The sequence below is a fragment of the Gymnoscopelus microlampas genome, assembly GCF_963454915.1.
Source record: "Gymnoscopelus microlampas genome assembly, chromosome: 1".
In the NCBI taxonomy this organism is placed as follows: Eukaryota; Metazoa; Chordata; class Actinopteri; order Myctophiformes; family Myctophidae; genus Gymnoscopelus; species Gymnoscopelus microlampas.
In genome coordinates this window covers 59,861,415-59,876,932 of record NC_139962.1, presented here as the reverse complement: position 1 = coordinate 59,876,932, position 15,518 = coordinate 59,861,415, and the positions used below count along the sequence as shown (strand labels likewise).

The window sequence follows — 15,518 nt, the reverse complement described above, 5'->3', positions numbered from 1 at the left end:
ATAAACCGCTATGATAGGTGGTTTCAGTTTGATGTGCGTGTTCCTGAAAAGGGCCACGTTTGGGGACGAATGTTGGACATGAAACCAGTTGATTGGGGTCTGCATGTCAAATTGGGGACAAAATTTGTGTCCCGTTGCTTGTGTGTGTCGGAGATTTGATCAAAGCTGGATCATACTTGTGGTAATCTGAGTTCCCAGAAGTTTTCGCCGGCTCGGCGAGGAACTTCTGGGCCAGAGCCCTGGGATTTGTGGGCCGGATGTTATTTACGCTCTGAATCTGAGCGGACACGCCTCTTACCGGTCTGAGAGCTGTGCAACTCGTCTAAAAAGTCCGACGAGAGGCAAACAGCAGTACACAACAATGGCGGCCGAAATTTCTCAAGGGGAAATTGCTTCCCGTCGATCCTATTTAGACACCAACACCACTGCATGTGGATCCCGCCCCCTTTTCTTCATTGGCTGTTGATTTGAATCACAACGCAGTGGCCGCGCCCCCGCCGTCCAAACTCCGAGGCAATGCCTCCCAGACTATACTTGTGGACCAACGGCTACAGATCAGGGGTTTCCATTTAACATGACTTTGGACTGCTCTACGCTACGCTACGCTACGCTACGCTACGCTACGCTACGCTATTCTACTCTACTCTACACTACACTACTCTACTCTACTCTACTCTACTCTACTCTACTCTACTCTACTCTACTCTACACTACTCTACTCTACACTACTCTACTCTACTCTACTCTACTCTACTCTAATCTACTTTACTCTACTCTACTCTACTCTACTCTACTCTACTCTACTCTACTCTACTCTACTCTACTCTACTCTACTCTACACTACTCTACTCTACTCTACTCTACTCTACTCTACTCTACACTACTATACTCTACTCTACTCTACTCTACTCTACTCTACTCTACTCTAATCTACTTTACTCTACTCTACTCTACACCACTCTACTCTACTTTACTCAACTCTACTCTACTCTACTCTACTCTACTCTACTCTACTCTACTCTACGCTACGCTACTCTACTCTACTCTACTCTACTCTACTCTACACTACTCTACTCTACGCTACGCTACTCTACTCTACTCTACTCTACTCTACACTACTCTACTCTACTCTACTCTACTCTACTCTACTCTACTCTACTCTACTCTACTCTACTCTACTCTAATCTAATCTACTCTAATCTACTCTAATCTACTCTACTCTACTATACTCTACTATACTGTCCTACAAATAAAATGTAGCAACACACTGACTTATTTATTTGTCTTTCAAAGGTCAAATCAGTCTTCATGATATTGGGGGATAAACAATTACCTTGTGAACAGATATAGTGCATATCACCCATTTGGCTGGCTATACATTGCCAAAGCAAGTGTCAAAAAAAATGGGGAGAGTATGTACATTGTATACATATGAAAGTTAAAGTTGTCCTTATTGTGCAAGTATAGACGGTTTCGCAGGTCATTTTATGAAATAAATAGCAGAAATCTTTCAAGATTTTCCAGTCACTTTTGGGATAATTAGCAGCTTTTGTCTCTCTGCCTCTCTCCTGATACGGTCAAGGCAGATGGACGCCCACCCCAGAGCCTGGTTCTATACCTGACTTTTCTTCCAGTTATCGGAGTCTAGGAGGAGGCTTGCTCAGGGTGGGGAGACAATGTCAGGTCATTGGTAAAAATCTAAATGACAACTTGTAATTTGGCACACACACACACACACACACACACACACACACACACACACACACACACAGGACCCCAGGGCCTTTGCTGTCCAGTCCATTCACTGTCCCCCAATGTAGAATAACCTGATGAGCAAGTTGGAGTGAGGTGTGTGTGTGTGTGTGTGTGTGTGTGTGTGTGTGTGTGTGTGTGTGTGTGTGTGTGTGTGTGTGTGTGTGTGTGTGTGTGTGTGTGTGTGTGTGTGTGTGGGCGCACGCTTGGGAGTGGTCTTTCAAAATACAATAGATATGACTCTGTCTTCCAGTTTCCACTGTGCTGCAAATAACAGCCTGTAGCTCTTTGTCTCCCCTGGGTGTTTGAGAGACTCCACCAGGGAAACAGAGAGTTAATGGCCCAATCAGTGGTGGAAGAAGTACTCACATTTTTGAGTAAAAGTATCAGTACCACAATGTAGAAATACAAGTAAAAATATAGCTGCAAGCAGCGATAAAACAGGGCCAGGAGAGAGAAAGGATAATTCCTTTAACAGGTCAGTTCATGAAAGTCCTTGCGGTCTTGTTTCCAATGATGGCCTGTGAGCAATTAGGGGTTAAGAGTCTTGCTCAGGGACAAATTTCATTTCATCGACACATTTGCTGACCTGGCCTGGAATCGTACCTGGGGCAACCAGAGCCTCTGGCTCCCTAGGCGGGCTCACTAACCACTCAGCTATGGCCGCCCCTCAGAGAGAGAGAGAGAGAGAGAGAGAGAGAGAGAGAGAGAGAGAGAGAGAGAGAGAGAGAGAGAGAGAGAGAGAGAGAGAGAGAGAGAGAGAGAGAGAGAGAGAGAGAGAGAGAGAGAGAGATGGAAACGGAATAGAAACGGAATAGATTGAAGAGACAGAGAGAGAGAGACATGGAAACGGAATAGATTGAAGAGAAAGACATGGAAACGGAATAGATTGAAGAGAGAGAGAGAGAGCCATGGAAACGGAATAGATTGAGTCATGTTTTTTTGCAATTCAACTTAAATGAGTCTGCATCAAGTGAGGCTTGAACCGGCAACCTTGCGGTCGTGAGGCACTCTTAGGTAGCTGCAACACTACCTATAGTGCTATAGCTTTGTCCAGGCTGATATCGTCTGTTGAGGATCACAAACTCTTGCCTTCTGTCATGACCCAAGCCCCTGTTTCACTAACACTAAGATCACTCGTTCACAAACCATTTACCAATGAAGAAATTGTACATCTCCTCAGAAGCAAAACTAGTGAAAGTAGCCGATCTACAAGCTCACAAACCATTAAAAGTTGTCAGATTGTACATCGGCTATTTTCACAATGAAGTATGTTATACATTGAAAAAACATACTCTCATTGCTATCTGAAAAGTTGTGAGATTGTAGATCAGCTATTTTCACAATGAGGTATGTAAAAAACACTCAATTAAGTATTTCATGTTATCTTTAACAATTGCAGATGTATTTCAGAATATCCTATTTCGAGTTTTCAAAATGTATACATTTCTTTTGAAAATAGCAGATCTACAAGCTCACAATGTGTCGTGACGAGTTATGATCTTGTAGATCAGCTATTTTCAAAAGAATTTTCAAAAGAATTAGAGCTCAAAATAAAGGAAGGGACTGGACTCACATAAAGTAAAGTGTGTAAAACTCAATTTCTGCTGTATTGTAATGTACAATGATCATAGATTGTATGATTGCTCTGGGGTGATATAGGAGTCATCAATTATGACACACTGCTGTAAAACAGGCTGGGTTGGTCATGATATTGTAAAATAATTGGAAAAGGAATTATTATAGGAACAACCGCAACATGTATGTTTGGGGGGTTCATCATAACATCACAACATAGCCTAAGTAAGATTTAAATAAAAGTAAGATTATGCTATGAGATCATTTACTACTATGTAGCTTAAACGCAAAGAGTACAACGGTGACATCTCGTGGTTATTTGGGCCAACTGCAGCAGCACCCTTGTTGCGGGCAGTGGTGAAAAGTATATATATATATATATATAGTATAGTTTTATACTATACTATATATAGTATATATATTCATTATATAGTTATATATATAACATATAATATTATATAGTTATATATTATATAGTTATATATATAACTATACTATATATAGTATAGTTTTATTTTTTAGCAAAACTAAACAATAAAAGCCTGGAGGCGAGGTGAAAAGTAACTAACTAGTAGGCTACATTTACTTAAGTACTGTACTTAAGTACAATTTTGAGATTTTTTTTACTTTACTGGACACAGTATTTCCAATTTTCAGTAGCCTACTTTGATTTCTACTCCACTACATCTCAGACTTTAGTTACTAGTTACTTTGTAGATCGTGATTATTATCAAACATACATTCCCCACTTCAGTCCTAGAAATTAGCAGATTACGTGGACTGGTGTATATCTAATGTGTGTCTTAATACTTTAAGTAAAGTAAAGTAAATGTGAATACTTTTCCCACTACTTGTTGCGGGCATGGGAGCATGGAACAGTTCCAAACATTAGAACTATCTCATTGAGACAGAGCACTTCCGCATTCCATTCTTACGATGGGCGTCAACGCTAGTGTCGTAACTCTTCTAATACCTCTGGCTAGAACGGCAGCGACATCTCGTGGTCGTTTTAAATCAGTGCAGCACCCTGCCTGTAGTGTTGCCAGATTCCGTGAGAGAAACAAGCAACTAGGTCTAGGAAAACCATCCCAAAAGAAGCGACTATGGGCCACCCACATGAGCACTTTAACATAATACATCCGCTATTTGGAAATAGCAGATCTACAAGCTCACAACGCGTCGCGATGCGACACGTTGTGAGCTTGTAGAGCGGCTATTTTCAAATAAAATCTTGCGGGGAAATATATTATAAAAAGCAGATCTGGCAACCCTGCCTGCCTGGAGGCGGTGTCTCCTCCATGTTCCACTTCCTCGTTCTTCAGTTCAGACACAACTTTTAGCCGATCCTGTCTGTCTGTCTGTTTGTCTGTCTGTGCGGCCTTCTTCTTCTTCCATGGACGATCTCACTGTAGATCCAGAAGACTAAAACATCATTGATCTGTCTTACTTAATAACTTATAAGTTTGTAGATTAGTTGAGGAGGTCCTTGCGCTGCTGGCTAGAGGAGGTTGATCGGAGCCATGGCAGACGCCGGAGGAGGAGAGGAGAAAACAGGAGGAGGAGGTGAAGAATGTCTCGGAGCCTGTGGAGGAGCTCAGGGTAAAGTGACCTAGTTTGTTATAATCTACTAAATAAGTAAATGTGAGAGTTGTATGTATGCTGGAGGCTGTGCAGGATGTGTTAACAACACCTGATCTCTGCTTTAAAACACTGATAGACTTGTGTTTTAAAGTTAAAACTGAAGGCCTAGTGGTGAAGCCTGGCTAATATGAGCTTTATAGTTTATTGACGAACTACACTGAGACGCACTGTAGCATGCAGACAATGCTGGGGATGTAGACGGTGAGATATGTTACTTTAGATTTAAATATTAATATTAGATCTGATCATAACTCATTGAAACTGAAAGACAGAACACCGTAGGAATGCCCAATGACGTCATCCCCCTACCTTTCACATTCACAGCGGGGGGTTTCTGGTACTTTGGGATCCTAACTGTGTGGAATGTGGAATAGAATAGAATAGATACCAAGGAAACCAGTTTGGGATGTCATTACACATCCAGTTATACCTCAGGGGTCTTCAACTTCCAGGCCAAGGACCCCTTAGCTGAGAGAGAGAGATGAAGCAGGGACCCCCACTACGTATTGTATACAGTCAAGTCAAGTCAAATGTATTTATGTAGCACTTTTAAAAACAACAGCAGTTGACCCAAAGTGCTTTCCAAACGAATAGCCAGAACAAATAGACCTTAGTCTATTTACAAGGCAAAGTAAATGCATATAAAAAAAGCAGTAGCAACAATAACAGAACAACAAAGCAGTAAAAAACAATCAACAGACAATGACTTCAAACTATGTTAAAAGCAAGAGTAAAAAGGGTGGGTCTTCAGTTTGGATTTAAAAATGGAATACAGTGTTGCAGATTAAACTTTTTCATAGCTTTCATAGATGGCTTCATACTTGTTTGACAGCACTATCATCAGTGTTGTGTAAATGAAAGTTTTTTGTTTGTTTGTTGACGCATTATCTTTTCTATTCATATTTACTATATATATTTACTTAGGGTTTAAAGGTGTAGTTTACCCCAAAAATACTTTCTATCAATTACACACACATGAAGCCTTGAATTCTTGGAGATGTTTTTTTTTGTTTTGTAGCATTTGAGTCTCCATTTATTGCGTGAACTACTCATTTTAAGGTTAATGTCAGGGTTAACTTAGGGTTCAGTGGTTAATGTTTAGCCCTGTAGTATCTCTGAGGACCCATGAGCTACATTAACCGAGATGAAACAGTCTGTACTGCCCTTCCTTACCGGCTATGGGATGTCAACTAGCAGAAAGGTTTAAACTGGAAAGCCTCCCAGGTGAGGTGACGATGATGTCATGAGTTGTTTACAGGAATCCCGTCAGTCTGGCAGTGTTCCCAGTCTGGTACTTTGCATGGGACTAGTTTCTCTTTTGTTTAATGTTTACAATCAGTTTATTATAGTAATCAAGTAGTGGTAGTAACTGTAGTAATTTATTTCAGTCCCTATTAACAATTTTCATTGTCGAATGCACATAGAATTAAATAAATACCAATAAGCAATTCAATTAAAAGGAAAACACTTTCAATTCAATTGTCATAAAAGCTCAATAATCAAGAGTAGTTAATTTGTCACTCATACAGGTACAGGCAGTGAAATATTGGTACACACACACGCACACACGCACACGCACACGCACAATAATAATACAGTACTGTATGAAATAAATTAAAAACGAGAAATAAGAAAACAGGATAGTAGCAACAGGGAATATGCATTTACATATACATTCTAATGGGCAACCCTTTCACCACTAACAGAAGCAAAAAACAAAAGTTTCTTTCATACTCAATTATCAGTTTAGTTGTATCTATTTTTTGCAAAGTGATCTACACATTTTAATTCCTTGTCTCAACGATTTCACAGGTTTACCTCTTTGACAGATTTACAGTTACATGTGTTTGTTTTTTCCAAACATGCTTATTCCCCTAAGTTCTTACTGGCTCATTCTAATTTCAGACAGCCTGTAATTACTGTTGGGAAGTAATTTTAGTGCTCTGTCTCTAAACTATCTGAGCAATAAGATCAACTAGGTCAGTGGTTCTCAAACTTTTTTGTGCCATGGACCCCGATATGAAAATGTTTTGTGCCCGGGACCGCCAGAAGAGAAGATTTATGTTTAAAAAAAGGAAAGTTTCCAAACATTTTCAAGTAAGAAAAAATAAGAGATGTACAAGCTTGCAGAGCGGCACAAAGTGATGCGCTGTGAGCTTGTATATCTGCTATTTTTGAACAGCCAACGTATACATGGATAAAGTGGTTTAAATGATTGCGATGCTGTATTAACAAACTTCACTGGGGACCCCCTGGAAACCCCCCCCTGGGGGTCCCCGGACCCCACTTTGAGAACCACTGGTCTAATGCATTGTACTGTGTTAATCAACAATCAACAAAAAGAAGGTTTTATTCGTCCCTAACTTAAGTACAAGCAGCGAAATGTTGTTGGGACTTATTCCGCCATCGATTGTGCTAAACATGAATTATTCAAATAATATATTAAAGCAAGAGAAGAAATATCAATACAGTGAGGACTGAGAAATATAGGTTCTTGTCTTTGTAATGTATTAAAGTGTTAATATTACCACAGTGGTACATGTGTTGGCCATCAGCCTGCAGCCACGTAAACCCTAGCATCCCTATTCTGGGGTGAACATTCAGCGAAAATACTAGCAAATCTGCAAGCTTTAGTGTGTGGAGGGAAAAAAGGAGCAGACCAAGTGCCCTGAGGCACCCCGGTCTACGAAGTGTTATAGAGTTTAGGTGGTCAATCTACTTGTTACTTCACAAATACATTAAAATGCTTTCAAACTAAAGAGCAGTAGAGTCTAGTAGCCTATACCCCCAAAAGTAATGTAACATTAAAGGTGGTCTAAGTGATCTATCTTTTGTGAGGATAAATGTTTAAAAGATTTATTGAGTTACAAGTTTGGGCATTTAGAAATTAGAATCCATAAAAACTAATGCATAGGATGATGAGCCGATGATGACGGGGAGAGGACCCCCCAGAGCTAGACACTGGTGGTGGTGAAGACAAAACCTCCTCCTTGTATAACTTCTGTACAATGCAGACCTCCACCACATGGTGGTGATGATGGGGTAGGAGGTGGGTTGCACAGCGCTCGGTCTGAAAGACTATTAGACAGAGCAGTGTTGCCACTTGTCAGATTTTGCAAGAGAAATGAGCAACCAGGCCTACAAGCCCAAAAGAAGCGACTAGGCGACGGCTATTTGAAAATAGCAGATCTACAATCTACAAACGTGTCGCGATGCAAACATTTTAACAACACAAATCTTGTATGGGGGTCCCTGGCACAACATATTTTCAGATGGGGGACAGATCTGTGGACAAATACACATTAATTTGGGGGTTCTTGCCATGATAATGTTTATGAACCACTGGTCTGATTGGCTAGGAGTGTTCCTGCTTAGAATTGTGATTGAAAGGTTTTGACAGCAGGGGGAAGTAAAGAGACACGGTGGATTTCCCTATAAATGGAAAATAAACCTGAAATAAAAGCATGAGAGAAAAGATCCTCCTCATTGAACTTTCACCAAAGCTTCATGTCTTGTTTTCAGTAAGTAAAGATATACCAAGGAGTTTGTCTGTGTCGAATTGCGTTGATGTTTGGTGTCTCAATATAATGAAAATGACTTAAGTTAGATCACCCACCACTAACGGTATCTCCTCTCCATGTTCCAGATGTTGTTGATGACCCGATCATGGAGCAAGGAGCCGTTATACTCAGAGGGTAAGTCCGTTTAGACATTTTCTCATCATCACCACTGAAAGGGTCTGTTTTTTCCTTTTCAACATTTTCCTAGTTGTTGCCATCATGCATGATAGAAATGTCATCGGTTCTTTGAGCATTAAGCTTCATGAAACTCAGGCAGTGCTCCTCACAGCCGTCTAAAGACTACAGCATACTCCAACTGAACACATCGTTCTAGACAGACGCGTCGCTAGGTCTCTACTAGGTTGGGGACTTAGCCCCGCAGGCAACGGGCACATGCACGCGCGCAGGGTACTTTCCCCCCCGTTTTTTGTTACTTTATTTCAGTTTTAGGGTTAGGGGTAGGGTTAGGTTAGGGTGATAGATATATAATTAAACAAATTAAAAAATAAAATAAAAAAAACTTTTTTTTCCCCAATTTTTTTATTGGTGGCTTTGGATAAAACATTGGTGGCTATAGCCACCGAAGCCCCCACCGAAGCCCCCATCGTTGGGGGTGGGCCCCCACCCCCAACGATGGGGGTGGGGGTGCCACTGGTTCTAGAGCAGGTCAATAAGAACAAAATTACGTCATAAGAACTTCGTCTGTGCCTTCCAGAGCTTTGTTTGGTAGTTCTTGCAACTCCAAGATTTTCCATCTAGCCGAACACAAACACAGCTTGATGAAAGCAGCGATAGTTTTGAAGAGACATTAGCTGATAGTTAGGCGGTACTACAGTAGTCTCACGAGCCAGCGTCCAAGGACAAAGCCGAACAAAGTTTGGCATCGGTTGGAGTACGCTACAGCCAATACAACCTAGACCAGTAGTTCTCAACCTTTTGTTTTTGAGCTCTGGACCGTCAAGTACGAATCGTCCTTAATACTTCTTTAGGTGACTTTTTTAGGCTTCGGGTCCAACAGTTTCTTACCTCGGTCACTATTTGTAGACCAGCCACAATTATTACATAGTCCCCTAATCCCAATTATTTGTGATAATCGATATTATTTAGCATAATCGTCATATACGTTTCCATGTTGAAAAATCTTCATACATATTCATACATTTTCCAAAAATAGCAGAAATACCAGATCTACAAGCTTACGACTTGTTGTAAGCTTGTAGATCAGCTATTTCCGCAAAAAAAAAAACGGTGTTTGTCATTTCCGCCCTGTGTCGATTCTGATTTTGAAGCCTAAAAGGCAAACGGAAATTAAATTTGTATTCATAATGTTCCAATGTTCAATAACAGAAACACAATTAAATCGCTATAATTTGTGACAATTAATCGTCAAGTTAAATGTTGTAATGGTGACAGCCCTAACTGTTTGGCCCTTCCCTTCCCTTCCCTCTCACTGTGCTGTAGATACGTGATAGAACGTCTAGCTGCCGACGACCCGGGCAGACAGGTTTCCTCTGAGGACCTGGGGGGAAGACCTGACGAGCAGCAGGACCCCCACATCAAAGAGGTGGTGGAACAGCTGCTGAAGATCGCTGACGAGATGAACAGGAACACTCAGCTGGAACGGTAAAGATGTGCTGCTTCTCATGTCCTGATCAGAGGGAGAGTGACTCCTATTGACCCAGTGTGTTTGGACTTACTAGACTAGAGCCTGACCAGTGTCAGACTGGGTCTACTAGACTAGAGCCTGATCCGTGTCAGACTGGGTCTACTAGACTAGAGCCTGACCCGTGTCAGACTGGGTCTACTAGACTAGAGCCTGACCCGTGTCAGACTGGGTCTGATTCCCATTTTGGAGAGTCCTAGACCACGCACGCTTCGACCCGTGTTTTGTCAAAAATAGATAAAAATGTTCTAATCAATTTGAGTATATTAACCCTTTAAGACCTGATTCTACAAATGTCTTCTGAATCCCAACAGTATTCTGAAAAAACGTATGTTTCTATATCAGTGGTGCTCAAACTTTTTCATGTCAAGGACCCCCAAAATGTTATATATTTGACCGCGGACCCCCATCTCAAAATATTTTGTTCCAGGGACCCCCAGAAGCAAAGATTTGAGTTAAAAATGTTTGCTTTAAAATAATATATATTCAAAGATTTGCACACATGTTCACGATTTTTCATAAATAGCAGATTTACAAGCGCCGCGCTATGAGCTTTTAGATCTTCTATTTTTAAAAGTAGATAGTTAATTGACAAAAAAACCTGAAAAGTTAAAATCTGGAGATAAGAGGTTTCTGCCCGACAGCAACGATATGCAAAGTGTCATGCCAGGGTGCGTGCCAGTGTTTTAATATTGATGTAGGTGTGTGAGTGTGAGGGGCCTAGCCTGCAGTGTTCTAACCAATCCATAGTGTGAAATGTGGGGTTTCCTGTTCAGGCTTGCATCACACTTGTTGCTTAAATTTTCTTTTTAAATCAGCCCTAATCTAATGTCATCTATTACCTTACTCATTGCTTCTCAATACCTTAAATCTGTCATGATGCTTAGCACTCTGATGAGGATGATAATGTTGGTTGTTGCTGATAAAGATGACGTGTGTCTTACCATGTCCCTGCAGGCTGATCAGCCAGGCACTACAGGGCAACTGTGCCCAGGACGTCTTCATGTCTGTGGCAAGAGACTTCTTCACTGATGGCATTAGCTGGGGTCGCGTGGTCGCTCTGTTCCACCTGGCCTACAGGCTCATCTACAAGGTATGTGTAATAATGCTATGCTGTGAAGCAGCGCTCACCATTAAACTTCTTTTTTTTCCATTTCCTGGAAAGTAAGTAACGAATGAATCCTGAAAAGTAACAGTTTTGGACATTGTGGTGGAATTCACGGGCAAATGGTACTAGGAAATAAAGGGGTCAGAGTCAGTCAGGTGGTGGTGTTGGTGCTTTAATACATAAGCGGACAAGGGAGATGCACATTGAGTACGCACAGGCCTGTGGTACAATCGTTCTGCCAGGAGCACAAGGAATCAGACCATGGTTATACTGTCATGTTACAAGGACAAGCTGTACCATAAACAATAGCTATCAGGCCTAGGAGAGACATCTTGGCGATAATGTATCATAGGGCACAAAGATGAATAACAGAAGATGAACAACATAATGTACTGACAATAAGGTTACATAAAACCAGTCATGATAACATAATGTGATTTAGTCCACAACATACACAGTTTTCACCCGACAGAGACGATATTTAACAGCAATGTGATACAATAGAACCCGACATGAATGGCTGTAGACCCTGTTTTTAAGGATTTACTTGATTGCTAAAGTTGTTAGTGACCAGTGTTGGGGGTAACGGCAAACGTTTTTGGGTAATGGAGTAACCCAACGCGTTAGTTTTGCAATTAGCGTTCTAGGTTACTTAGTTACATTTTCTGAAATAATGGCGTTACTTTCTTACATTTAAGACCTATATTTCCCTGTTTTTTCCATGTTGCCACAAAGGAAAAGGAAAATCCATCAGACACATTTGCACTGTTTCCTGATAAATGGACGCGCTTGTCTCTGTCAACGGAGACTTGCACGGATGTCACACGAAAATCGGTGACCGATGCCTTGCAGTCTGTGGTGAATGCATAATCGTTCTATTCAACGGGTCGCCACTTTTGGTGTGACACACGGCTGGCGGTATTACTGGTCTTGTTTGTCTTACATTAATTTGTCGAACCTGTACGACATGGCAGAGATCGAGAGAAGGTTGCCCTTTAGCACAGTCGTGGAAGTATTCATACTATTTTTGGATTAAATGGTGAGAGGAGAACGTCAATGCAAATTAGCCTTGGTGAAGCCCAGCTCAGCTCCACAACTCTGTGGGTCACTCCGGTAGGCTGCACTCTTGATTTTATGTTTATACCAATCTTCCTTGCTGCCTGGTTGATCGTAGTTTTAATCGTCTGTAATGCAAAAATAATCTAACAAGTTACTCCTCTCAGAAGGTAATCCTGTTACATAACGGAATACTTTTTAACCCAAGACCTGAGGCCGATTCTACACATGTCTTCTAAATCCTGACAGTTTTCTGAAAAACCTATGTTTCTATATCAGTGGTTCTCAAACTTTTTCATGTCAAGGACCTCCCAAAATGATATGTATTTGGCCGCGGATCCCCATCTCAAAATATGTTGTTCCAGGGACCACCAGAAGAAGTTGAGTTAGAAATGTTTGCTTGAAACAAATATATATTCAAAGATTTGCAGTCATTTTCACGATTTCTCCACACTACGAGCTTGTATATCTGCTATTTTTTAATAGCCAAAGAAATCTAAAGAATTACACAGATGTGTTCCCGGTCTTAATGGGTTAACGGCAGTAATCCTGTAACGTAACGAGTTACTTTTTAAAAGCACCGTTACCCAACACTGTTAGTGACCCACGTGGTGCTCTGCTTCCACAAGGCGCTGACCTCCAACCATGTGGAGAACATCAGGATCGTCATCAGCTGGGTGCTGCAGTTCATCAGGGAGAAGCTGTACTCCTGGCTCATCCAGCAGGGAGGATGGGTGAGTTGAGTCCTCATGACCTTTCAGTGCTTAAAGATGCAATCCGTAACTTTCATGTCCCTAACCCATGAGTGCTGACATTTCTATTGCTGACCTAAGACAGAAAGCCTGTTTTGGGCGGAGGATAGATATAGTGGTTCTCAATAGAAGGAGCAGGTAGAGCAACTAAACCAATTTGTCATATCTGCCCTGTGCACTTTTTTTTATTACGAAGCCTTAAAGGCAAACCGAAATAAGACCAAAAACACAATTAAATCATTAATCGCAATTATTTTGTGACAATTAATCGTCAGCTTGAATCTGTAATCGCGACAGCCCTAGGGATAATCAACGGGGAGCGGGTCATTATTGAGAAATAAACCCTGCGATAGCAGAGGGGTCTAAATCACCCTGCCAATGTGAAAACAAAGACTTTCATCATGTCACGCAAGATCAACAATAAAGTGTGAGTGCATGCACCGCACACAGAAAGTTAAGAATGTCGTCGCTGGTAACAACAGACAGATCAGACAGCGAGCGGTCTGTTATTGACTTCAGCGCTCATTATTCATAAATAACACACCAATGAATTCAGTGGTTGACCAATCAGAATCCAGCATTCAACCAAGCCGCGTAATGAACAGTATTAACATACTCTACAGAGGTTAGATTCTACACAAGCTGCTGGAGTGTTGATGGAAGACTTTATGCTGTCATGAACCAACAGGTGGAGAAGAGATGATAATAATAATAATAATAATAATAGCCCCCTTTCCACCTGGCATTAAATAGACTAGTAATATACTAAAGTTTAAAGCTGACTGTGTCCCTTGTCCGTCTGTGTCCCCTTCAGGCGGGCGTGATCAGAGGCATCTCTCAGTGGCAGACGGTGGCCGTAGTGTCATTGGTGGCGCTGGTGGCCGCCTTCGCGCTCTACAGGAAGACGCGCTGACGTCACACGTTCACGGTGTCCACCGACCTCACCTCTAAAAAGGCTGGGGCCGGTGGGGACGGGACGTCACCTCTCTCTCCCGGGTGGGAGAATAAAACCTGGGCTGAAAAAAAGAGATGGTTCATTGATTTAATGTCTTCCAGTCCTCAACCATCCATCTTGTTCAGAACCTGCTTATGGGTGGGCGGGGGGACGGGTGGTTCTGAGTGGGCCAGTTGGCTGCCAAACTTCTCAGGTATCGGAAGGACAAAAAGGCCATCGTCACACTCCGGTCTTCCACTTAGACAGCTACGCGTCAATCAGTGCCTTCCGCGGAATAACACTGATTTGTGATCAAACTGTAATAGTCTTTATTTGTGGGGAAAGTAGTTTAACATGGAGTGTAAGAGACTGTACACTTGAGGGGGAGGGTAGACTTTTGGAATTGCAGGGGAAAAAAAAACTTTTTCTATCTCTTTGGGAAGACGGTGTTGGCTGTGAAATAAAATACTATGCAGGTTTTTTTTAACCACTCAAGTGACATTTCAGATAATTGCTCAAGTATTTATTAGCACCAATTTAGATCTTCTGTTTTTCCCACGGTTTATTTTTTATTTTAATGTTGTAAAGGAATTTGATTGGACCGTGTTTATATTGAGTAAATTATAAGAGCGACGACACCGTCTTTAATTGTCGTCAACTTGTACTGTATGATCATGCAGATTTGACCAAAATGCCTTTTATGTATTTAATATTTTTATTGGAGGACGTGTCTCTCAACAATAAAGATGTTGTTCCAATCAAAGCAGGCATTCTTTTTCCCTTTGTGGTTTAGAGAAATCTGTAGAACTGTACAGTACGTCACTCTGTCTGCAAAGACCAGTCATCAAATCACAACACAAGGCCATGAAATCTTAACCCATTAAGGCATGAGTCCGATTCTTAAAAATGTTTTCTAAATTCTAACAGCTTTTTGAAAAAAAAAAAAAATCAAGATTTTTCAAAAATAGCAGATCTACAAGCTCATAGCTCGGCACTCGGTGCCGCGCTATGAGCTTGTATATCTGCTATTTTTGAATAGCCAAAGAAATCTAAAGTGACACAGATGCATTCCAGGTCTTAATGGGCCATTTCACTTGACCTGCATTACATTTCATATCGCTACGTAGGATCATTTGTGTTTTGACCTTCAGACATTTAAACACTACCAGACGCCCCAAATGATGATCCATGCAGCTCAATGATGCAAACCTCTGTCCATTGATCTAGATTCTAGATCACTGTTTCACAACCAGTGGTGCATTTTTGATACATTTCACAAAGGTACTATATATATACTGTGTGTGTGTGTGTGTGTGTGTGTGTGTGTGTGTGTGTGTGTGTGTGTGTGTGTGTGTGTGTGTGTGTATAAATCGTTGCTGTTGGGCAGAAACCTTATCTCCATATTCTATATATATATATTTTTTTGTAAAATAACGCCCTTCTTGATCACACTACAATATCACAAAAGCATCAA

At 41.2% G+C, this 15,518-nt stretch overlaps 1 protein-coding gene across 1 annotated transcript; it reads left to right on the top strand.

Annotated features, from left to right (window-relative positions):
- Nucleotides 1–4,661: 4,661 nt before the first annotated feature.
- LOC311042242 (apoptosis regulator BAX) lies at nucleotides 4,662–14,801 on the top strand. The gene is made up of 6 exons (XM_084052865.1): nucleotides 4,662–4,929; nucleotides 8,618–8,666; nucleotides 9,993–10,154; nucleotides 11,152–11,287; nucleotides 12,988–13,092; nucleotides 13,925–14,801. The coding sequence occupies exons 1-6, from the start codon at nucleotides 4,851–4,853 to the stop codon at nucleotides 14,021–14,023; spliced, it is 630 nt and encodes a 209-aa protein (XP_083908991.1). The 5' UTR covers nucleotides 4,662–4,850; the 3' UTR covers nucleotides 14,024–14,801.
- Nucleotides 14,802–15,518: the final 717 nt, after the last annotated feature.